This window comes from Gossypium hirsutum, chromosome D10 (assembly GCF_007990345.1).
Source record: "Gossypium hirsutum isolate 1008001.06 chromosome D10, Gossypium_hirsutum_v2.1, whole genome shotgun sequence".
Classification (NCBI taxonomy): Eukaryota; Viridiplantae; Streptophyta; class Magnoliopsida; order Malvales; family Malvaceae; genus Gossypium; species Gossypium hirsutum.
The window spans coordinates 264,024-283,883 of NC_053446.1; the positions used below are offsets into that span (position 1 = coordinate 264,024).

The window sequence follows — 19,860 nt, forward strand, 5'->3', positions numbered from 1 at the left end:
AGGTGTTTTTACATTTGTATAAAGTTTGATGTTGTAATAATTCATGTTAAATAGATTTTGAGATAATTATGTATTCGTATTTTTTCTATAAACATATTTGTACTTAATATATATTTACTTATTATTGGTTTTTAAAATTTGTACTTAATATATATTTTATTTATAATCACGGTTTGACTAAATTATTATCAGGAGTTAATAAAGTCAAACTTGAAGAGTATTGAAGTCTTAATTTTTAACAAACAGATGGCTAACTAATTCTTGATTCAGACATGTTCACGGGTCCGGTATACACCCATCCCATGATAAATTCAGATTTTAAAATTATTATTTGTTGTAAATTCGAAAATATATGTTAGATATTTATTATCCAAATTTAGATTGCTTGATGATGTAGAATGCTTATTAGTTTGATTTTATATATATTAAAAAAAATTAGGAGATTCAAAAAGATTTTTACGAATTTAAATATCCGAAAGTTGCATTGAAGTTTTGATAATTTTCTTTTTTTTTTTGCAGATTAAGATATCAAAAAAAATATTTAATTCAAATTTGGAATTAATAATAATACTTATTAATTTATGAATAATAAATGGATTTAAAATTTTAAGTAAATTTACAACATTGAATCGATCTGATGTGACCCAACCTATCTTTTAATCACTTATTACTAGTATATGTGTATATATGATTAAAAAATGTTATAAGTCCCTATACTTAATTAAAATTTGGGAGTTTTTTTTTACTTTAAAAATTAAAAATTGAGTCCTCTTACTTTTTAAATTTTAAAATTCTCTTCTAATTATTATTATTATTTGTAATTTAGGTTAAAATATGTCAAATTAATAAGTTTAATTTTTATTAATCATATACAATGTCATATAATGACAGTCTAGTCAACTGCAAATACTATCAATATTAATTACTAGATTAGGACTTTTAAAACAGAAAGGAAAAAGGATTAATTTTTTAACTTTTAAAGTACTTAGACTAGATTTTAAATTTTGTCAAAGTACAGGGACTAACAACCTATTTTAATGTATATATTTTATTATTTTTGGCTTTTTATTGTTTTTTCCCCACATTTCATTTGCAGTTCCACGGTTCCTCCAAAGCATTCCATCTTCCTTCACTCTCTTTCCCCATTCTCCAATTTGTTATTATTATTAATGATTTTGTTTTTGTTGTTGAAGATCTAATTTTTATTTAACAAATTCTTTAAACAAAATTTAAATAATGGCGAGGATTAGATCGTCTTCATCTTCAAGTAAATTCAGATACTGTAACCCCTCATATTACTTGAAAAGACCAAAGCGTTTGGCTTTGCTTTTGATTCTATTTGTTTCTGCTTCTTCTTTCGTTTGGGATCGTCAAACTCTCGTAAGAGAACACGAGGTAATTGTTTTTTTTTTTTGAAGTTTTGTTTTCTTAGCCCATTTGATTCTTATTGCTCTGTTTTCTTTTCCTTTTCCTGAGAAATCGGATACGATCATGAATTAGAAATTTAAGATCTTGAATTTAATGTGAAATTGATCAAATTTTATTGATTTGTTAATTTTATGCGAAATTGATCATGATTTCGAGACAAATTGATTACTGATTATGTTTTGTTTTTCTATGCCGTAATTTCTGTCGTTCTAATATTGTTAATGGAAATCTTGACGAATTTAAGTTTTAAATAAAAAAATGCTGGTTAATTTTTGTACTTCTTTTTTCTGATAAATCTGCTGTTTTTCTTTTATAGTTGATACAAATTGAGGTTGGTTAACAGTGACTTGTAATTATTAAAACCATCGTTCCAATTTAAACGTGTTGCATTATTTTCAGCTGGATCTTGTCATTTTGGAAGATGGGAAGTACTAAAAATATGAATTTTATTGTTTTGATCACTTAAAAGTTGAAGTGGATATATTCATTATGAAATTTGGGAGAATTATGTGCGATGGCAGCTTGTTTGTATTCATTACCTGATGTCAATGCACTGGCTGTGGGAGTTATGTACGTTTAATATGCCTGCCCGTAACAAATTTCATACTAATATGCAGTTTGAAGTGTCCAAGTTGAATGATGAAGTGCGTCGATTACAAAATATGGTAAGAGCTCCATTTATAAGCTCACATTAAACTTTCTTTTCTACGTACTTGAATAAATTTAAACTGTCGTTTTCACGTTCTTTGACTTTTCTGGGAGGGGACTTTTGAGTTACTGTTGTTGACTAAAAAATTTCTACCTGAACTTATTTGGAGACTCTAGATTTAGGTTTGCTTCTTAGTTCACCATCATCATATTTTCACAATGGAGGATTACTGATTTGTTTAATAAATTATCTATTTTTCTTTTTTTATTCTGTCTTAACATGCACCTAGAGCGACTGGTCTATATCGATGCTAACTACCTGTGTTCATGGATCATGTTGTGCCATGTTACTTTCCTTATATGTCCCAAGGTGGTAAGTTTTGGCTAGATATATCAGCTAAGTATTGACCTTTGGTTCTTTCAGCTAGAGGAATTTACAAATAGGGTGCCAGCAAATGTTCCCATAGAAATGCAAAGGAGAGAAAAAGTGAAGGAAGCCATGATTCATGCCTGGAGTGCATATGAAAAGTATGCATGGGGCAATGATGAACTTCTGGTATGTCTAAGTCTTTTTGCGTGTATTATATCAAGCGCTTTACTTTCCTTTTCCCCCTCTTCTCTAGATATTAGATTATAGTACCTCAGTTATGATATGCAAAGCAAAATTAGTGTTGATGATTTGCTCTACAAACTCACAGCTTTATTCTATGCCAAATATGACAGTTTTGTCTTTGCCTCTATATTTGTATCTGTGTTCTGTTTGTATCTGTGTCTCATGTTAAATTAACTTGAATTATCTGATTACAACTATATTTTGATATGTTCTTTATACTAATTCTAATTGTCTGAACTTGTCTTGTTAGAGCTTAGGTGAAAAACTCGAAGTGATTGATTTCATGAGATTCAGAGGTGCTTGCCCTTTAATTATATGGAATAGAATAAGTTCATTGCCTTGATTATCATGCTTTACATGAAATTTTGTTAGCAAAATAAAAAATCACTTAAAAGAAAGTTTCAAATATAACCCTTTACTCGAAAACAAAATGTGCATATTTGTATGCCATTCTTTGCTGAAGCTAGAAGCCTGTGCATTGCTGCATGACTCCATGCTTTGTTGGCATATTAACTTTTGGTAGAGAGAACAGCTCTTGACATTTCTTACTTTGGTTTCGCCCCTCTAGCTGAATGTCATAAGAAATTGTTTGATGGTTTGGCTGGATGCTGAGTGGGTTTCTCATTTATAATTTGCGGCTTTTCTGGATAAAGAATTAGCACTGAATTTGAAAAAGTTTGCGAATGTTTCAAAAGTTCAACGAAGTATAATTGAACTCATGTTGTCAATTCTGCAATAGGCTTGAACTTTTAATCATTGAAAACATTGATAGGAAGGGAAAAAGAAAATTTTAACTTGGAATTGTATGCGCTTCACCCTCAAATTGTTTAAAATTGATCTCTTTTGTTATATGTTTGCTCAAGTCTGTCTTGTTTGAATTCTAAAATCGATGCATTTAGTTAGGTCATAATTTCACATCCTAAACAAAAATTAGGCTGTTGTTTTGGTGGTGTCATTCAGTCACACCCGTCTACAAGCTTATCATAAAAACACTAAGTTTGGCTGATTTTTCATGTCATATACCAGCCTCAGACTCAGAGTGGTGAGAATAGCTTTGGTGGTCTTGGAGCAACAATAATAGACTCTCTTGATACATTACTTATTATGGGTCTAGATGAGCAGTTCCAGAAAGCAAGAGAGTGAGTTCAAATTCCTTTTTAAAAATAAAGGTTTATTTTATTTTATGTTAGATTCTATATTTCTCTCCTGTTCATCTGACCAAAAGTTGCCTTTTAATGTGAATTTCTGCTTGCCTGTGGTTGTAATTTGGAAGAAGTTCCATAACCTAAAGCTAGATATTACACATATAGAATATACACTAGTTCTAGCATGTGTTTTGCACATGAAGTATTTAAATTTGAAAAAGGAATAGAACATTTACATTCTCATTAAAACTTACAAGTTTTCTGTTTAAGTTGTAAAGCCATCTTATGATTCATTTCCCTTCTAATAAATTAATTTTGATAAGAATAAAGTATTGCATTGTAGATGCCAATAAGCTAGTTTGAATTAGGTTATTTAAGATTTTCATTTTATGTACTTACTTTGATGTATTTGTAGGGCTTAGTTGAATTTCATAGATGATAGATCCAAGCTTATATTTGCTATTTTACATTTATATTGGGGTTGATATATTAAGTTTTGTTTTAAAAGTGTCTAGGTTTTTAGCTTTTAAGTGTTTAAGTAAAGTTTATTTGGTACAAGAGTTCTAGTTCTTTCAGGGTCAGGATTGCCAATAGCTTATATAGTGCTGTTTCTTTTGAGGATAGAGTGTGAGTATATCGTAAGAATTTTCCAATATTACTAATATTGTGATTGTGCAATGCAATCAATCTTAGGTGTGGCTCCCAAGGAACCCTAGGTTGGAGGCTTAGATTTTCTCTCCTTGATTGTTTGTTGCAATCGACCTTAAGTTCGACTCCTTACGAACCCTAAATGTAATACTTAGGCTTTCTTTACTGGTTGTGTGATGTAACTAAGGAGCCCTCCTTTATTTATTCTCCAGCTTTCTTAAGGATTCTATATTATGATTGTCATAAACTGTAGCCTTTTAAATTGTCCTGCACCATAGTGATTTGGTTGGATGACAACTCGAATGATTCAAATAATTTTTTTAACTCTTAACATAAAAATGTATTTGAAGTAAATGTCCATCTGTTTTATGGAAAAAAAACATGGAAAATATTTTTTGTATTTTTGGATGTTTGTTGCATGGATAATAGCTTGATCAAACAGAAAATAACTTACTAGTCAACGAGAAAAGGAAGCAAGTTCCAAACAAGAGCTGTTTAAAAGAAGGCAGAATGAATTTTTTGGCCCTTAAACTACACCAAAAAAATCAATTTAGCCCCTTTTTATTATTGCGCATTATTTAGCCCTCATACTTTTACTGTTGATCAAATTGGTTAGAATTGGACTGAAAAGTTAACGCGCCATTAGCTTGCCGAAGTGGATGCCAGACACTGATGTGGCATCTCACATGGCAGTCCACATGTAATCATTGCTGATGTGGCACTATTTTTTCATATATGTGATGTCAACAAATAATTAATATATATAAATTCTTCATGATATTTTGTGGCATCATGTAATGGTTTTTTGTAGTTGTTCTGCCCTTAGGGTACAATAATGCAGCTTCCTTGTTAAAGCTTTACGTAAGTTTCATTTACTAGATGACCTTTCAATTTGCGTAAGAAACTCTTTGATCATCTTATTTCTCTTATCATGAACAATTTGAGATTATTAATAATAGATAGGGGCAAATTTTTATCATGTGATGCAATTATGTTTCTTCATTTCTCTCTCTCTTCCTTTCCTCAACCTACTGTCTCCTTTTTTTCTTATATGTTTGTCAAGCATTTGATTGTGGCACATGCTCTACTGTTGACGATAGCTAGGATGTTGTATCCTGGCCATTTGAACAATTCTGTCTTGTGATCAGTGGTGCTTTGTGGAGCAAGGAAGCATTTGGTTGCTCCACCAATTTCTTCTATCTTGTCATCATTTTCTAAGCACACACAATATGTATACTGTTTTCCTGGAAGGCTTATGATTAAATTAATACTGATAGGTAAGTTGTGCTGATATTTGCAGGTGGGTTGCAAACACATTGGATTTTAATAAAACCTATGATGCCAGTGTTTTTGAGACAACCATAAGGTTGCATTTAACAGGTTTATATATGTATTAATTGTTTTATCAGGAAAATTTTATGAGTCATGATCCTTTTCCCCCTTCTGAATAGTTTTTTTTTTTTTTACCTTTTAATTGACACTCATATTGTACTAATTTGTCTTGTCTATTCTAATTGAATATTTAGAGTTGTAGGTGGACTTCTGAGCACATATGATCTTTCAGGCGACAATATTTTCCTTGAAAAGGCTAGAGATATTGCAGATAGATTGCTACCTGCATGGGATACTCCTTCTGGGATCCCGTATAACATTATCAACTTGGCTCGTGGAAATGCACATAACCCTGGCTGGACTGGGGTATGTTTTTTGCATTGCTGCTGTTAGTCTTTACTATCTTTGATGCTATAGCAGTAAAAAGTTATTTTAAGTTCTATGAATAAGCAAGGTGGCTGGGTCCTTGTTCTTTGTCTTCAACAACATTTTGAAGACATGATGGATCATATTTTGGTTAGAGTGGACTTATGTAGAAGCATTTATTTATCTGATTCCTATACTTGAGATTGATGCTCAACTGCATTGACTTGAAAACTGTTATTTGGTTATCCAACAAATACAATCAGGCGCACTGGAGATTATTCTGTGTCTGTATTTGACAAATCATTGTTAGGCCTTTCATTATCCTTTATATGGTAGTTTATGTCATTCCATCAGTAGAAAAATTACCTTCTAAGCAGTAAGCACTACTATGTGACTTGGGGGCTGGTACTTGATATTTATTTTTTACATATACATTATTCATTGAGTTTGCTTTTTTTTCACCCTTTATTCCCTAGGGTGATAGTATTCTTGCAGATTCAGGGACAGAGCAACTGGAGTTTATTGCTCTTTCACAAAAAACAGGAGATCCCAAGTATCAGGAGAAGGTAAATGCTTCTCATGTTTATTCATGCTTATGTTACCTAATGTTTTTATAATTTTCATGCTAGGATTGCTTAGTTCATAGGTTATGTCCGCATCAAGCCAATTGATAATCTTATTTCTTAGAAGTTGGGTTAAATTATATTAACTAAAGATAGCTGAAAGGTCTTAAGTGCTGGCCCTTTAACAGGAAAAAGGATATTTTAACTTTTAAGTGTGTATTGGTTGCTGAGGTGGTTGATTAACTTGCTTGTGCTTTGATGTATAAGGTGGAGAAAGCTATTGTTGCGCTTAATAAAACTTTTCCTGCTGATGGTTTGGTTCCCATCTATGTTAATCCTAACGATGGCACTGCTTACGGAACTATAACCTTTGGTGCTATGGGTGATAGGTCTTCCCATTTGAAACTTCCTCGTCCTTTTTTTTTTCTGGCTTCATATTTCATCAAATTTTTTATTCAATGTTTTGCATAAAATAAATCAGTTTATTGCAGCTTCTATGAATATCTGCTTAAAGCCTGGATTCAAGGAAACAAAACATCATCTGTAAAACCTTATAGGTGAGAATCCCATCATCTCTCACCTCTCCATTTTTGTTTTTGAATTGCTGCCATTGGTAATTGCTTACGGTCATTCATTGGATGATAAGATCGTTTTTGTTTGAAAGTGAAGATTTTGGAGTTATTTTAATGTACGGACTTGGAAAGTACTTACTATCTCTTTTCCTAATACTTCTCCCTTTATGGAAGTTTGATCAAGATAATTATTGATGCATTTTAACTCTGAAACTGCCAACTCAGCTGAACTCAATATGAGCATACTGTATATGACTGAACCTCATATTATGTTGCGAATTATTGTAATTGATAATAGTTCAGCTCATCAAATGCTGACGCTCTTCCTTGATGAATTTTGGTTTTCATGTTTTAGGCATATAAATTTTAACATAATGGTCAACTATTTTATTTTGATTAACTTTATAATAAGAAAATCCCATTGTGGAATGTTGAATGTAGAGATATGTGGGAGACATCAATGAAAGGTCTGGTTAGCTTAATTAGAAGATCGTCACCATCTTCTTTTGCATATATCTGTGAGAAAACGCGGGAGACATTGACAGACAAGGTAATTTGGGTTTACTGTGGCTGTAACTCTGCATTGTTATTTTATAGTGTGATATTTAGCCTATGTTGCTCAAGCTTTTCATTGTTGTCAAAGCACTCCTGTATAACATATAGATATAGTGACATATGAATATAGGGATACGAACTCTAAAGATTCTCCAAATACATGGAAAAACTTGGTAAAATCTGATTATACCCATGTCGACCATATAACTGTATACGACACTCTTGGATTTTAACTTCTTGTTTCCACATTTCATGTTTATGCAGATGGATGAATTAGCATGCTTTGCTCCTGGAATGCTGGCTTTAGGATCATCTGGTTATGGTAAAGTTGAGGCAAAAAAAATCCTTTCCCTGGCTGAAGAGGTATTTGTGATTACTTGAAATGCTATTCTTAAAGATTTGACCTTGATTAATGTTTCATATTTTTACCGAATGTCCCTTGACAAATTTCTAACCCTTCATGTCCATTTGGGTCTATGCATCTATGTTACTTGGACTCAGATGTAATTATAAAATATCAGTCCCTGTCCAACAAGGGTGTTGATTTTTTCTTCTAAGTTCTTCCACGAATTTGGAAATCACTTCTCCATGCTCTTGTCCTAATATGTATTAGACACGTGTCTAACATGGGTATTTCAAACAAAATAAAAGGTCGGAGCAACATAGTTGCACATACCCTACTTTCTTGAAGACAAAACTCGATAGGTGAAGAGTTGGAGTAACATAGATTTAAAAGTATAAGATTATATGCCTCTTGCATTTTAGCTCTCCTGCTTGCTTTTCAAATATGAGGACATGTGAAATTGTAATTCATCTTCTTTTCTTCTGTCATTGGGGTAAATAGTTTGGGTTCCAAATACTTGTTTTCTTACATATAACCCGTTTAAACTTCTGGTTCTTCGGGCCTTGGACTTAATTCTTTTTCTTCCTATGCAGCTTGCTTGGACTTGTTACAATTTCTATCAGTCCACACATACAAAATTAGCTGGAGAGAATTATCTCTTCAATCCCGGACGAGTAAGTTATCATCATTCACGTGATATATGTGAGATTGTCATTATGTTGCTCCAATTTAGATATGAGTGTAAGTATGGATATATATCCAACACGGGTATATGTAATCTTTATAAGCTTTTTCATGAATTTGGAGGATTATACCCACGTACTTATGTCTGGATATGCATCCGATATAGATTTCATGCACAAGTACTTTAAGAAATGTAAAGAGTTAAAACAACATAGGATTGTCAAATTATACGATGACAATCTTAAGCGTAATCTTTTGCAGGACATGAGCGTTGGTACAACCTGGAACATATTGAGACCAGAGACGGTTGAATCACTCTTTTACCTATGGCGTTTAACCGGTAATGTGACCTATCAAGAGTGGGGTTGGAATATATTTCAGGCATTTGAAAAGAACTGCCGGATAGAATCTGGATATGTTGGGCTGACGGATGTAAGTGCTTGTTGAACCTACGCCATAATATCTCTGATTTTTTTTTCTTTTGTTTTTGTGTTTATATTTGAGTCAGAGCATCAGAGCATTAGGATTAGAATACTCTCGTATTTGGCTTGACTTGGAAAATGATAGAGTTGAATCGAAATAGCTTACTACCGTAGGTGTTCTAGTTACACTCCTAGTTACCAATTTCTTTGTGGGTGGTAGCTTTGTCTATAACCTGAAATAACTATGTTTCTACTTATGTCATTGGACTTCAATGTGAGTGTTGGGTACAGGTATGTGTCCGTTACTAGTATGATTAATTTTTTTTTGTTTTTCCTTATGCTTAGAGAATCTTTGTAGTTTATATTCTCGTATCCATGTGTCGAACATGGATGTTTCTGGAAAAATTAAGAGTTTGAGCAACATGTTTTTTTGCTTTTAGTTTGTTATAGAAACAATGCTAAGTAATAACTAATTGAAGATAAAAGTACCATGGAGGACCTTGTACTAGAAGTCTGATTGCATTTTGTCTCCTTTACTCAAAAAATGAAAAATTAGCACCTTTACGTTAGATAAAATAGGAAAGTGGTCATTCTGTTGAAAATTCTGTCTAGTTCTACTTTAAAAATTGGTCTTTGTACATCAGTATGGGGTACACGTGGCACGTAATATGTCACTTTTTGGTTGTTCCGTCGCCAAGTCAGTTTTTAACAGTATAAATAGATGAGATTTTTAATAGGAAGGACCATTTTGCTTTTTGATCTAACATACAGGGATTAATTTTCCCATTTTTTTTAGTAGAGGGGGCAAAATACAATCTAATTCTTACTACGGGAGACTCCATGGTACTTTTACCCCAATTGAATAATTGCTTAAACCGCAACTGTTTCTAATTTTATTTTATTTTCCACAGGTTAACCTGGCTTTGAAAGACAACAAGATGCAAACCTTTTTTCTTGCAGAGACGCTAAAATATCTTTATCTTCTATTCTCACCCCCTACTGTCATCCCGTTGGATGAATGGGTATTCAACACGGAAGCACACCCTTTACGGATTGTTAACCGCAACGACGATATTGCTGGCTCGGAAAGGCAACATAAACCAACTGTTGGATTACAAGGCAGGAAGACAGGTCGGTTTGGAGGTAATTAGGATTCATTTGCAGTTCATTTATTTATTTACTTTTGTCAGACAACAAAAATCCGTTGTCATTTAGTGGTTAGGATATCTGGTTTCTATTTATTGTTTTCGGCCGAAGGAACTCGTATGAATTGAGGCCTCAAACATATGACAGGCTTAGGATTTTTGTAGTTTCTGGAAATAGATAGAAGAGTTTCTCTGGTTTCCGTTGGAGAAACGTTGGTCTCGAACTATATCCTGAAGTAAACTGCTGTGATCAAATGTTCATATGGCTTGTAAAGCTTCAAAAATAGTTTCTGCAGGCTTTTTTGCTCATTTAGAGTATTTGTGTTCCATATTCGTTTTCAATGGATATTTGAACACGGTAACGAGGGTATGATAGTCTCGAAATTTATGAAAAAACCTTTTAAAACTTATATTTAACATACATGTATGTATGGGGGCATAAGTGATATCTGATGTTGGCATTTAAATATTCGTTTTAAATTGGTAAAAATATTCGTTTTAAATTGGTAAAAATACCTCTTCAGTCACTCAAAATTGAACAAATTGGTCTGCTTCAAAAAAATTGGAGCAATTAAATCGTATCAATTTTGAAATTAAGTAATTAAGAACCATTAATCATGGCGTTATTTGTACATCTTTTTTATTAGTACAACAAATTTAATTTCCGATATTTATATATTGTCATTTTGGTTTTTTTTTAAAATTCAACAAATATATTTTATAATAATAAACCAAAATCAAAATTATGTATAATTGACTGGAAATATTAATATCATCATCGATTAATTGTTTTTAATTTTTTATTTTCAAAATTGAAAGCGTCCAATTTGGTGGCTTCGAAAGGGATTAAAAAGTTTTTATTTACATTTAGATCTTAGTCTTGGAACTGGTACTGGTAGTCTTAGTCCCGCTCGAGCCAAGCCATAGACGAGGTCTCTTTAATTTTTAATATAATTTTTTAATTTAAATTTAATTATAAAATCACACTTTTTTGCTTTTTAATGTTTAATAAACATCAAATAGGGTTTCTTTTTTCAAATTGGATGGGGTTAAAATTGATTTGGAAATTAAATAAGGCAAAGATGAGTAATTTTATTTTTTAAAATCCATCCATTTTTATTATAAAAAATTGATTGATGTATTTTTATTATTAATTTTTTCTAATGCATTTTATTCTTCTATTAAAAATTTGGATAAATTAATCTTTTTATGTTAGATCAATGAGTAAATTAGTCATTCTGTTAAAAATTTCATTTATTTCTACTATTACAAAATTAGTCTGTGTATGTCAGCATGAAATACACGAGTCATGCCGTGTGTTATTATTTGGTTATTCTGTCAGTTAAGCCAGTTTTTAACAATACAAATGGATGAAATTTTTAACAGCAATGACTAAATTGCTCTTTAATTTAATGTATAAGGACTAATTTGTCTATTTTTTTAGTAGAAGAGATAAAATGTAATCTAACTTCTAATGCATAGACCTACATGAACTTTCCCTAAAATTTTTAATATTGTTTTTTCAATTCATAATACTTAAACTCGAGGCATTACTTGATGCTCAATCCAACATTCGGTATTGAGCTTCTTATCACTTAATTATGAACGTTAATAAAAATGATCTAATTTTCCCGGATGATTAACACTTACTTAAAGTTATTCAAAATTTTTATGAATCATACATTTGTACATATAATATTTGAATTTTTATCATCATTTTAAAAATTTGAATTTATTTAGTATTCACAATAAATTCAGATTTAAATTAAATAGCATTATTTATAGAATATCTAAATTTATTAAACATTTTAAGATATTTTAACAATTTATAAAAATTCAATTTTTGAATTGGCAGTGTCAATGAAATATCATCATTTAAGTTTACAATAATAATAGTATTGGGAATAAAACTCTAAACCCTAAACTCTAAATATGTATTCGATTTAGATATTTTAATAAATATTATAATTAAATTTAATGTGTAAAATAAATAAGTTCATTTTTTAAACCAAATAAATTTAAAATTTAAAATAATTATACAAATTCAAATATTACAAATTGATAGAACGAAGCAACATTTAGTTTCAAATTTGACAAATTTTTCACATTTTTAAATTTTTTTAAATTTTACAAATTTGACAATTCTTTTTCAAATTGGTTCCTAAACTTGGACTTCATTAAAATTTTATGACTTGACAGATTGAGATTGTATCATGTCATCACTTAAAATTTTTAAATTTTAATTTTTTTTATAATTTAGATTTTATATATATTTTAAAAAATACTTGTTATAATTTGACACAATTTTAGAGTGTCCAGCCACCAAACCATAACGAAATCCAAGTTTAAGAACCGAAAAATTACTAAGTTCCAAGACTAAGGTGCATAAAAAAATGTTCAAGGATCAAATTGAAAACACTTGTTAAATTTGATGACAGAAAGTTAATTTATCCCAATATTAATCCGTGGCAAAAGGCGAGATTTGGCGCCAGAATTAAAACGACAGAACAATAAAGAAAGAGAACCAAAAATAAAAACTGCAAAATACCAACAAAGCATTCATTCTCTCACTTTAATATTTCCTTTCAATTTCATTCATTCATTTTTTTAATTTATTAATTTTCCAAAAAGAGATGTCAAATTCCCACAGCGATACGATCCCACTCCGCCCATCAAATTCTCAATCCGATATCGATGAGATCCGAAGTTTAATAGATGACAGCGTTCATTCAGGCCCCGCCGTCGTCCTCCCTGCACGGCATCCCGCCACCACTCCACCACCGTCATCCTCCCCTTTCATCTCCTCTAACATCCCTCCTCCGCCACCTGTCTCCTCCTCATCCTCCCTTCAAAAATTGCAATCCGTCCCCGCCGCTCCTCCTCCACCTCCACCTGTTGGTAATTCTAGCAGCATTGTCGCCAATGGGTTTGGTCCTCCGCCGAATACATTGACTGAACCCGTTTTGGATACGGTGAAAAGAGATCTGTGGAGGATCGTTAGTAATTTGAAGCTGGTAGTGTTTCCTAATCCTTTTAGAGAAGATCCAGGAAAAGCGTTGAGAGATTGGGATCTTTGGGGTCCGTTTTTCTTTATTGTTTTCTTGGGAGTCGCGCTCTCTTGGTCTGCCTCCGTTAAGAAGGTTCGTTGTTTCACTGAATGATTTGCTATTTATGTTTCTCTTTTTCCTTGAATTTTTACATTTTATTTTCTTTCTCCTTTAAATTTTGTTTGTTTGATTAATTTTCTGACGATGAATTGATTTCTTATCAAATTCTTGACTGTCTAAAATCTGATAAAATTTGTGATAAAAAAAATTCTCAGCAAATTACAAGTACAATGTGATACAAATAAATGAATGAAATCTCTTAAATTCCAACACTGGTTTCGAAAATAATAATTGTTCTACGTGAAAGCAACTCTATTCAAGGATTGGGTTAATCGGACTGATTCGAATCCTGGCCGAATGAGCTTTATACGTAGGATTTCAAAAAAAAATTGAGCCAAGAAGCGGCCAAGTACATGAATAGCTCTAATAGAAACTCTCTCTCGTAAAAATGTTGCAGTCTCAGGTATTTGCTGTTGCATTTGCACTGCTGGCAGCTGGTGCTGTTATCTTAACGTTGAATGTGCTACTACTGGTAACGCCCCTCTCTTTGTCTGATATATTTTCAAAAACAGATACGAAGTTATCTTTAAATACATGATTTTTAAAATAAAATTGAAACTTTGGAATGTTATTTCCGGCATGGCTAGTCCCATTTATGAATCGTCAAATATCCTATGCTGGTCTCACTCTGCATTTTTCTTAAAGTAACATCCCCTTTTGATAGAGAAGTTAAACGTGTTGGGCATTTTTTTTTTTGAAGTCATGGAGACTAATTCTTTTGAAATTAGTGGCTGTTTCTCTTAACAATGTCGTCACAATGTCGTCATCAAGGTTTGAACCAAAATTCTTCCATTAAAATACAATATGCCTGCCACTTGCACAGGAATTCAAGTAATACTATTGTTTTGAAATATCGGTACAAAAAGCTTTGCCTAACACAATATGCATGTTTCAGGGTGGGCATATCATTTTCTTCCAAAGTCTGAGTCTACTAGGTTATTGCTTATTCCCTTTGGATGTAGGAGCCTTAATCTGTATGTTAAAGGACAATGTGGTAGCTAAAGTAATCATCGTTTGTTTGGCATTGGCTTGGAGCTCATGGGCTGCCTATCCTTTCATGAGTTCGGCTGTTAATCCGAATCGAAAAGCCCTTGCTCTCTACCCCGTCCTTCTTATGTACTTGTCTGTCGGTTTTCTCATCATCGCCATTGATTGAAGTTCCTTCCCTTTAAGGGGTCGAGAAAGCACTTGTTCTCGATCTCATTTTTCTTACCTATGTATTGGTTGGTTTTCTCATCACCGCCATCACTATCGTTTGAAGTTTATTCGCTTTAAGGTTTTGAAATGAGTTTTGAAAAATTATAGTTGAATGTATCAGGAGTTAGATTGTACTTTACCCCATCTATTTAATAAATGAGCAATTTAATCATTATCTGTTTGATCAAAGAGTAAATTAAATTTTTTTATTAAAAATTTCATTCATTGGTGCTGTTAAAAATTGGTGTGGTTGACGGAATAACCGAACAGTAACACGTGGTGTGTCACATGTATTTCATGCTGATGTACAAAGATCAATTTTTAATAGTAGAAATGAATAAAAATTTTAACAGAATAATTAATTCGTTCTTTTATCTAATGTATAATAATTTATTTATTTGTTTATTTATTAATATAGAGAATAAAATGCAATCTAGTTCTTAGGATAAAAACCTTCATGATATTTTGCCAAAAATTATATGCAGATTAGATAGGAATGTCAATGCTGTTCAATGTATTCTTTTGCCTAACACAATCTCTTTGAAGGCTCATTGCGGTATATGATATACTTACTACATCAAACTTTTGCCCTGTCGATTTATACCACCTCGGTCTGTTGGGTGTAGTATATGATAGTATAGGGCAGCTCCCACCTGATTACTATGGATTAAAAGTTGATTTTAATTTAAATAAAAAATAAAATAAGATTCGATTCGATTGTATATATTATAATTTTTTTAACTTGAATTAAATGTATTTTAGTAACAACTGAAAAAAAAATTATAAAACCGAATCAAACGCTAGTATTAGGTATGGAGCTAATTTAAGGGTGATAGGTATTTTGATGGCTGCTTAAGTTTTCTAGCTTTTCCATTAACAAATTTTACTAGATTATTTAAAAAAAAACAAAATAATACTTGTAAAATAATTAATTAATTTTTAATTAAAAATGGCAACCAATTAAGTTAACAAAACAATCCATTGAAAACAATAATCAAATAATCGAAATCCCTGAATAACAATTAAATGTTTATAAATATGAAATTTTTTTATAATGCAGTATAAATATGAAGAGAGGATAAAGTTTAAACTTTTTTCATTTGAGTAGTAGGCGAAAACTTTAATCACAGTCAATTTGTAATTAATGTTTGAAATTTTTAATTTGAGCTTAATCGAATTTTACTTTTAAAGTCAGATACAAACTAAAATTAAGGTACTCTTATATTTAATAAAAATCAACTTAATTTTCATACTATTTTTAAATTCAATTATAAATTAAAATTAATAAAAAAAAACATTTTCTTTTGGCAGAAAAAGAACAATTAAACTTATTAAAGACACAAAAACTCTCGAGACTTCTTAGAAAAGGGCAGAATGGACATGTGGCCGTTTTGCTCGTATGTTTACTTGTTTTTTACTTTTTTCTTTTTAATTATTATTTTCACGGGAGAGAAAAGGAGAAAAAAAACGAGTGAGGAATGACAACGGCGTCGTTTAGCGCTTCGAACACGGCGGCAGTGGCTGCCGCGGCTGCAGCTAAGACGGTGTTGATTACCGGAGTGAGCAAAGGGCTTGGTAGAGCTTTAGCTGTCGAGCTTTCCAAGAGAGGCCACACTGTAATCGGTTGTTCCCGCGCCCAAGAAAAACTCAATTCCCTCCAATCGGAGCTCTCGTCGCCTGACCGTCACCTCCTCCTCAATGTCGATGTGGTCCGTCCCGTTGTTTTTCGATTCATTTCTGTAACTTCTTTTTTTTTGGCAGCTCTCAGATTTTCATTACTGATATGATTTCGCGCTCTTTTTTCGGATTTGCAGAGGTCAGATAACAGCGTTAAGGAGCTGGCCCGAGTGATGATGGAAAAGAAGTTTGTACCTGACATAATCGGTAATTGAATGCTATTAACCGAACAAAATTTAAAACGAAACAATTTTGAATTTTCTCGATTAGCTTTGTAGCTGTTTCTTTATCTGGAACTATAATGCGTACTACCTATATAGCTTTAGGGCATTTCATTGAGCTTAAATTCCTATAGCTTCACCTCTTTGGTCTTTACTAACATTATAAAGTATTTGCAGTAAACAATGCAGGTACAATCAATAAAAACAATAGAATTTGGGAGGTTCCTGTTGAAGAGTTCGATACTGTGATTGATACTAATGTAAAAGGGATTGCAAATGTGTTACGCCATTTTATCCCGTTGATGCTTCCAAAAAGTCGAGGGATTATTGTTAATATGTCTTCTGGATGGGGACGATCTGGTGCTGCTTTGGTAAATTCATGATTTCCATCTTCTACACATTTTTGTACATCTTGAATTGTTCCTTTTTGAATGTCATGTTTAATACAGGAAATCATCCAAGGCATAGCTGAACAAAAATTCATAGTTGTTTACATGAAATGAAGAAACCATTGTCGTAAACAACAAAAATGAATTTATAGGTAGTTGAATGTTTTTCTAAAGCTTTTAGAAGGAAGCATGAAAAAGTCTAGCTTCAGAGGACATGGGTTCTTTTTTTAACTCCTTATGGCTGTTGCCTGTCATGGCTGCCAAGTTGAGGAGTAGGGATGGCATTTGGATTGTATAGATTCTAGTTTTTGTAGATATCTTATCTGCTTTTTGCAAATTTAGATATTGTGTATTTAGATATGATAGTTCTCTTTATAGTGAATTCGAAGCGGATGCAAATGTTAACCTTCGGATATTTATTTTTTGAATCTATGTTACTTATAGTGGATTTGGATATCTTGATTAGTCCTATATTTGAATCTGCTTTGCTTTTGTTGATAGGAAATTGAATCCTCTTTCTGAATCCATTTTGTTTTTGGGGATGACAGATTCTGATATACAAATTGATTAGCTACTTTACTTTTTAAAATTTTTTGACTTGCTAAATTCGGATATTTTGGCAGATTCAGATATTTGGAGGATAATATTATTTAATTTGGATTTTAAAGTAGTTACAATGATTCATATATTACAAAAAATGTTGATATTTGATCTACAACTATCCTTAGTAGGGATCATATTTTGTTCTTTTAAGATCTGTTCTGTTCTTGAAATTATTGAATGAAATTCGGAACATCCTTGTATCTCAACAGGTTGCACCATACTGTGCATCAAAATGGGCTGTTGAAGGTTTAAGCAGAGCAGTAGCAAAGGAGATGCCTGATGGATTTGCTGTTGTAGCACTTAGTCCTGGTGTGATAAATACCGAGATGCTTCAATCTTGCTTCGGAAATTCAGCCTCGGGATATCAGACACCTGATGCATGGTATTTTTTTTTTAGTAAGAGTTAAATATGTTTTTTCCTTGGTTTATGTAGTTCTGCATTTTTTCCGTAATGCCAATTTTATTATATTCTGGAGTCATATAGAAAGGAGGATGCTCACATATGTTCCTCTTCGTTTTAAATTCATCAACAACCCATAAAATCAAATAGTTTTCGGAAAACTGGTCTTTTAATTCAACTCATTGGAAGACAGGTCTTTGAAGGCAGCTACAATGATACTCAATCTTACTGCAGCAGACAATGGTGCGTCCCTCACCGTTTGATGAAAATACAGCTGGCGTTTTCAGATTCAGTTTATCTCGTAGTTATGATAAAGGCCTTTGAACAATCAAATCACGAATTCCCTTGCATTGCATATGAACAAATTGTATCATTTTATATCCGTCCCATTTCTCTAACCGCATATTTCATTATTCATTAGCATCAAGTTCTTATATTACGTAGACATTGTAAGGTCTTTTTTTGGCTGAAAATTATAAGAGTTTACTTGCAACGACTCATTTAGTATTGCCGGTACATCGAAGATCAATTTGTATCGAACTTTTTCGTAACTTTGAAGCTAGTTACTTGGGGTACGGATGATTGTATGATAAAATATTATGTCGAATTCTGATACTTTTCTAGAACTTGTTCATTTACTTATTATTGTTTAATCATAGGGCTAAGGAATTTATCTCTTGCACCATATTACTTCTGTACTTATGGTACAGTTATTGAAAGAACCTTGTTTTGGAATGCCAGTGATCGAAAGAAACCCTTATTTTTATATTCCAGGAGGGAAAGCATAGTTTGTATTATCTAGCGTGTTACTTTGCTTTTTCGAACTAATTTTAAAATTTTAGCATACCACTGTCATCATTTCCGGAAAGTGTTTTAATAGTTTTTGTAAATTTATTTGAATAAATAGAATATAGATCATCATATGAAAATCATAAATTTAAAATTTAAATATCTATTTAAAAATAATATACAATAAACAATTAAACTATGATTTGAAACTAATTAATAATAACACATTAAATGTATATGTTATTAAAATAAAAAAATATGATTAAATTGTTTATTAAAGTTGTGTATAATAAAATTAAAATGTATAAAAATATTAAAATAAAATTTTTAATTGAGTGGTAAATTAACGGTCTTATTAATATAATTATTGTGGGTCCAAAGTTACTCTTGACATCTTTTTTGGTTTTTTTAAAGTAAAAAGATTAAACTTGAATAATATTACTCATTTTGGTTTTTTTTTTAAGTGAAAAGATTACAATAGCCTTGAATAATATTATTTTAATAACAGAAGTGAAAATATTAAAATACTCTCAAATAATAGTACTCATTTTAATAATAGAAAGACATCCCAAGTTGGTGACTCAGTTAACGGAGACACCAACCCAATAAGAGGTTTTGTTAATGGTATAGATAATTGATTATATAGTAAATACCAAACAAAGTTTTTTTTATTTAATTAATGGGATAAACATCAAATTCTTATATAAATTTTGCTTCAATATGTAATTTGTTACACAAACTTTATTTGGGATAATTATACATATGAAAATTTCATTATCGTCCATGAGAAGGGATTGAATGAAACTGTGATTCCATGTTATCTCTATCCCTTTTCAATAAAAGAATGACAAATCAGATTTTTCCTCCTAATATTCAACTTTTTCCTCCTGAAAAAATTTAAATCTAACTAAAAATGTTGAATATCTGGAGAAAAACTATGATTTGTCATTCTC

General features: G+C 31.6%; 3 protein-coding genes across 3 annotated transcripts; all 3 read left to right on the forward strand.

The window, feature by feature from the left end:
• Window positions 1-1,067: 1,067 nt before the first annotated feature.
• On the forward strand, window positions 1,068-10,773 carry LOC107930424 (mannosyl-oligosaccharide 1,2-alpha-mannosidase MNS1). Its single transcript, XM_041102622.1, has 14 exons — window positions 1,068-1,395; window positions 2,046-2,093; window positions 2,501-2,632; window positions 3,716-3,828; window positions 5,783-5,848; window positions 6,009-6,180; window positions 6,657-6,746; window positions 7,011-7,132; window positions 7,235-7,300; window positions 7,757-7,865; window positions 8,135-8,233; window positions 8,807-8,887; window positions 9,159-9,329; window positions 10,231-10,773. Exons 1-14 carry the CDS (start codon window positions 1,237-1,239, stop codon window positions 10,468-10,470), a joined length of 1,668 nt encoding a protein of 555 aa, XP_040958556.1. The 5' UTR covers window positions 1,068-1,236; the 3' UTR covers window positions 10,471-10,773.
• A 2,212-nt stretch (window positions 10,774-12,985) lies between these two features.
• LOC107930425 (protein YIP4b) lies at window positions 12,986-15,000 on the forward strand. The gene is made up of 3 exons (XM_016862097.2): window positions 12,986-13,604; window positions 14,029-14,103; window positions 14,527-15,000. The coding sequence occupies exons 1-3, from the start codon at window positions 13,098-13,100 to the stop codon at window positions 14,785-14,787; spliced, it is 843 nt and encodes a 280-aa protein (XP_016717586.1). The 5' UTR covers window positions 12,986-13,097; the 3' UTR covers window positions 14,788-15,000.
• A 1,145-nt stretch (window positions 15,001-16,145) lies between these two features.
• LOC107930426 (NADPH-dependent pterin aldehyde reductase) lies at window positions 16,146-18,733 on the forward strand. Its single transcript, XM_016862098.2, has 5 exons — window positions 16,146-16,537; window positions 16,643-16,712; window positions 16,904-17,097; window positions 17,928-18,100; window positions 18,312-18,733. The coding sequence occupies exons 1-5, from the start codon at window positions 16,307-16,309 to the stop codon at window positions 18,379-18,381; spliced, it is 738 nt and encodes a 245-aa protein (XP_016717587.2). The 5' UTR covers window positions 16,146-16,306; the 3' UTR covers window positions 18,382-18,733.
• The last annotated feature ends 1,127 nt before the right edge of the window (window positions 18,734-19,860 follow it).

What these genes read in the sequence shown, in the direction of transcription:
- LOC107930425 (XM_016862097.2), top strand. Translation starts at nt 13,098, where the DNA reads ATGTCAAATTCCCACAGCGATACGATCCCACTCCGCCCATCAAATTCT. An exon ending in GGTCTGCCTCCGTTAAGAAG is followed by an intron (nt 13,605 to 14,028) that starts GTTCGTTGTTTC and finishes AAAATGTTGCAG; the next exon opens with TCTCAGGTATTTGCTGTTGC. An exon ending in CGTTGAATGTGCTACTACTG is followed by an intron (nt 14,104 to 14,526) that starts GTAACGCCCCTC and finishes TGCATGTTTCAG; the next exon opens with GGTGGGCATATCATTTTCTT.
- LOC107930424 (XM_041102622.1), top strand. Translation starts at nt 1,237, where the DNA reads ATGGCGAGGATTAGATCGTCTTCATCTTCAAGTAAATTCAGATACTGT. An exon ending in TGCGTCGATTACAAAATATG is followed by an intron (nt 2,094 to 2,500) that starts GTAAGAGCTCCA and finishes TGGTTCTTTCAG; the next exon opens with CTAGAGGAATTTACAAATAG. An exon ending in ATCTCTTCAATCCCGGACGA is followed by an intron (nt 8,888 to 9,158) that starts GTAAGTTATCAT and finishes AATCTTTTGCAG; the next exon opens with GACATGAGCGTTGGTACAAC.
- LOC107930426 (XM_016862098.2), top strand. Translation starts at nt 16,307, where the DNA reads ATGACAACGGCGTCGTTTAGCGCTTCGAACACGGCGGCAGTGGCTGCC. An exon ending in TCCTCCTCAATGTCGATGTG is followed by an intron (nt 16,538 to 16,642) that starts GTCCGTCCCGTT and finishes TCGGATTTGCAG; the next exon opens with AGGTCAGATAACAGCGTTAA. An exon ending in TATCAGACACCTGATGCATG is followed by an intron (nt 18,101 to 18,311) that starts GTATTTTTTTTT and finishes ATTGGAAGACAG; the next exon opens with GTCTTTGAAGGCAGCTACAA.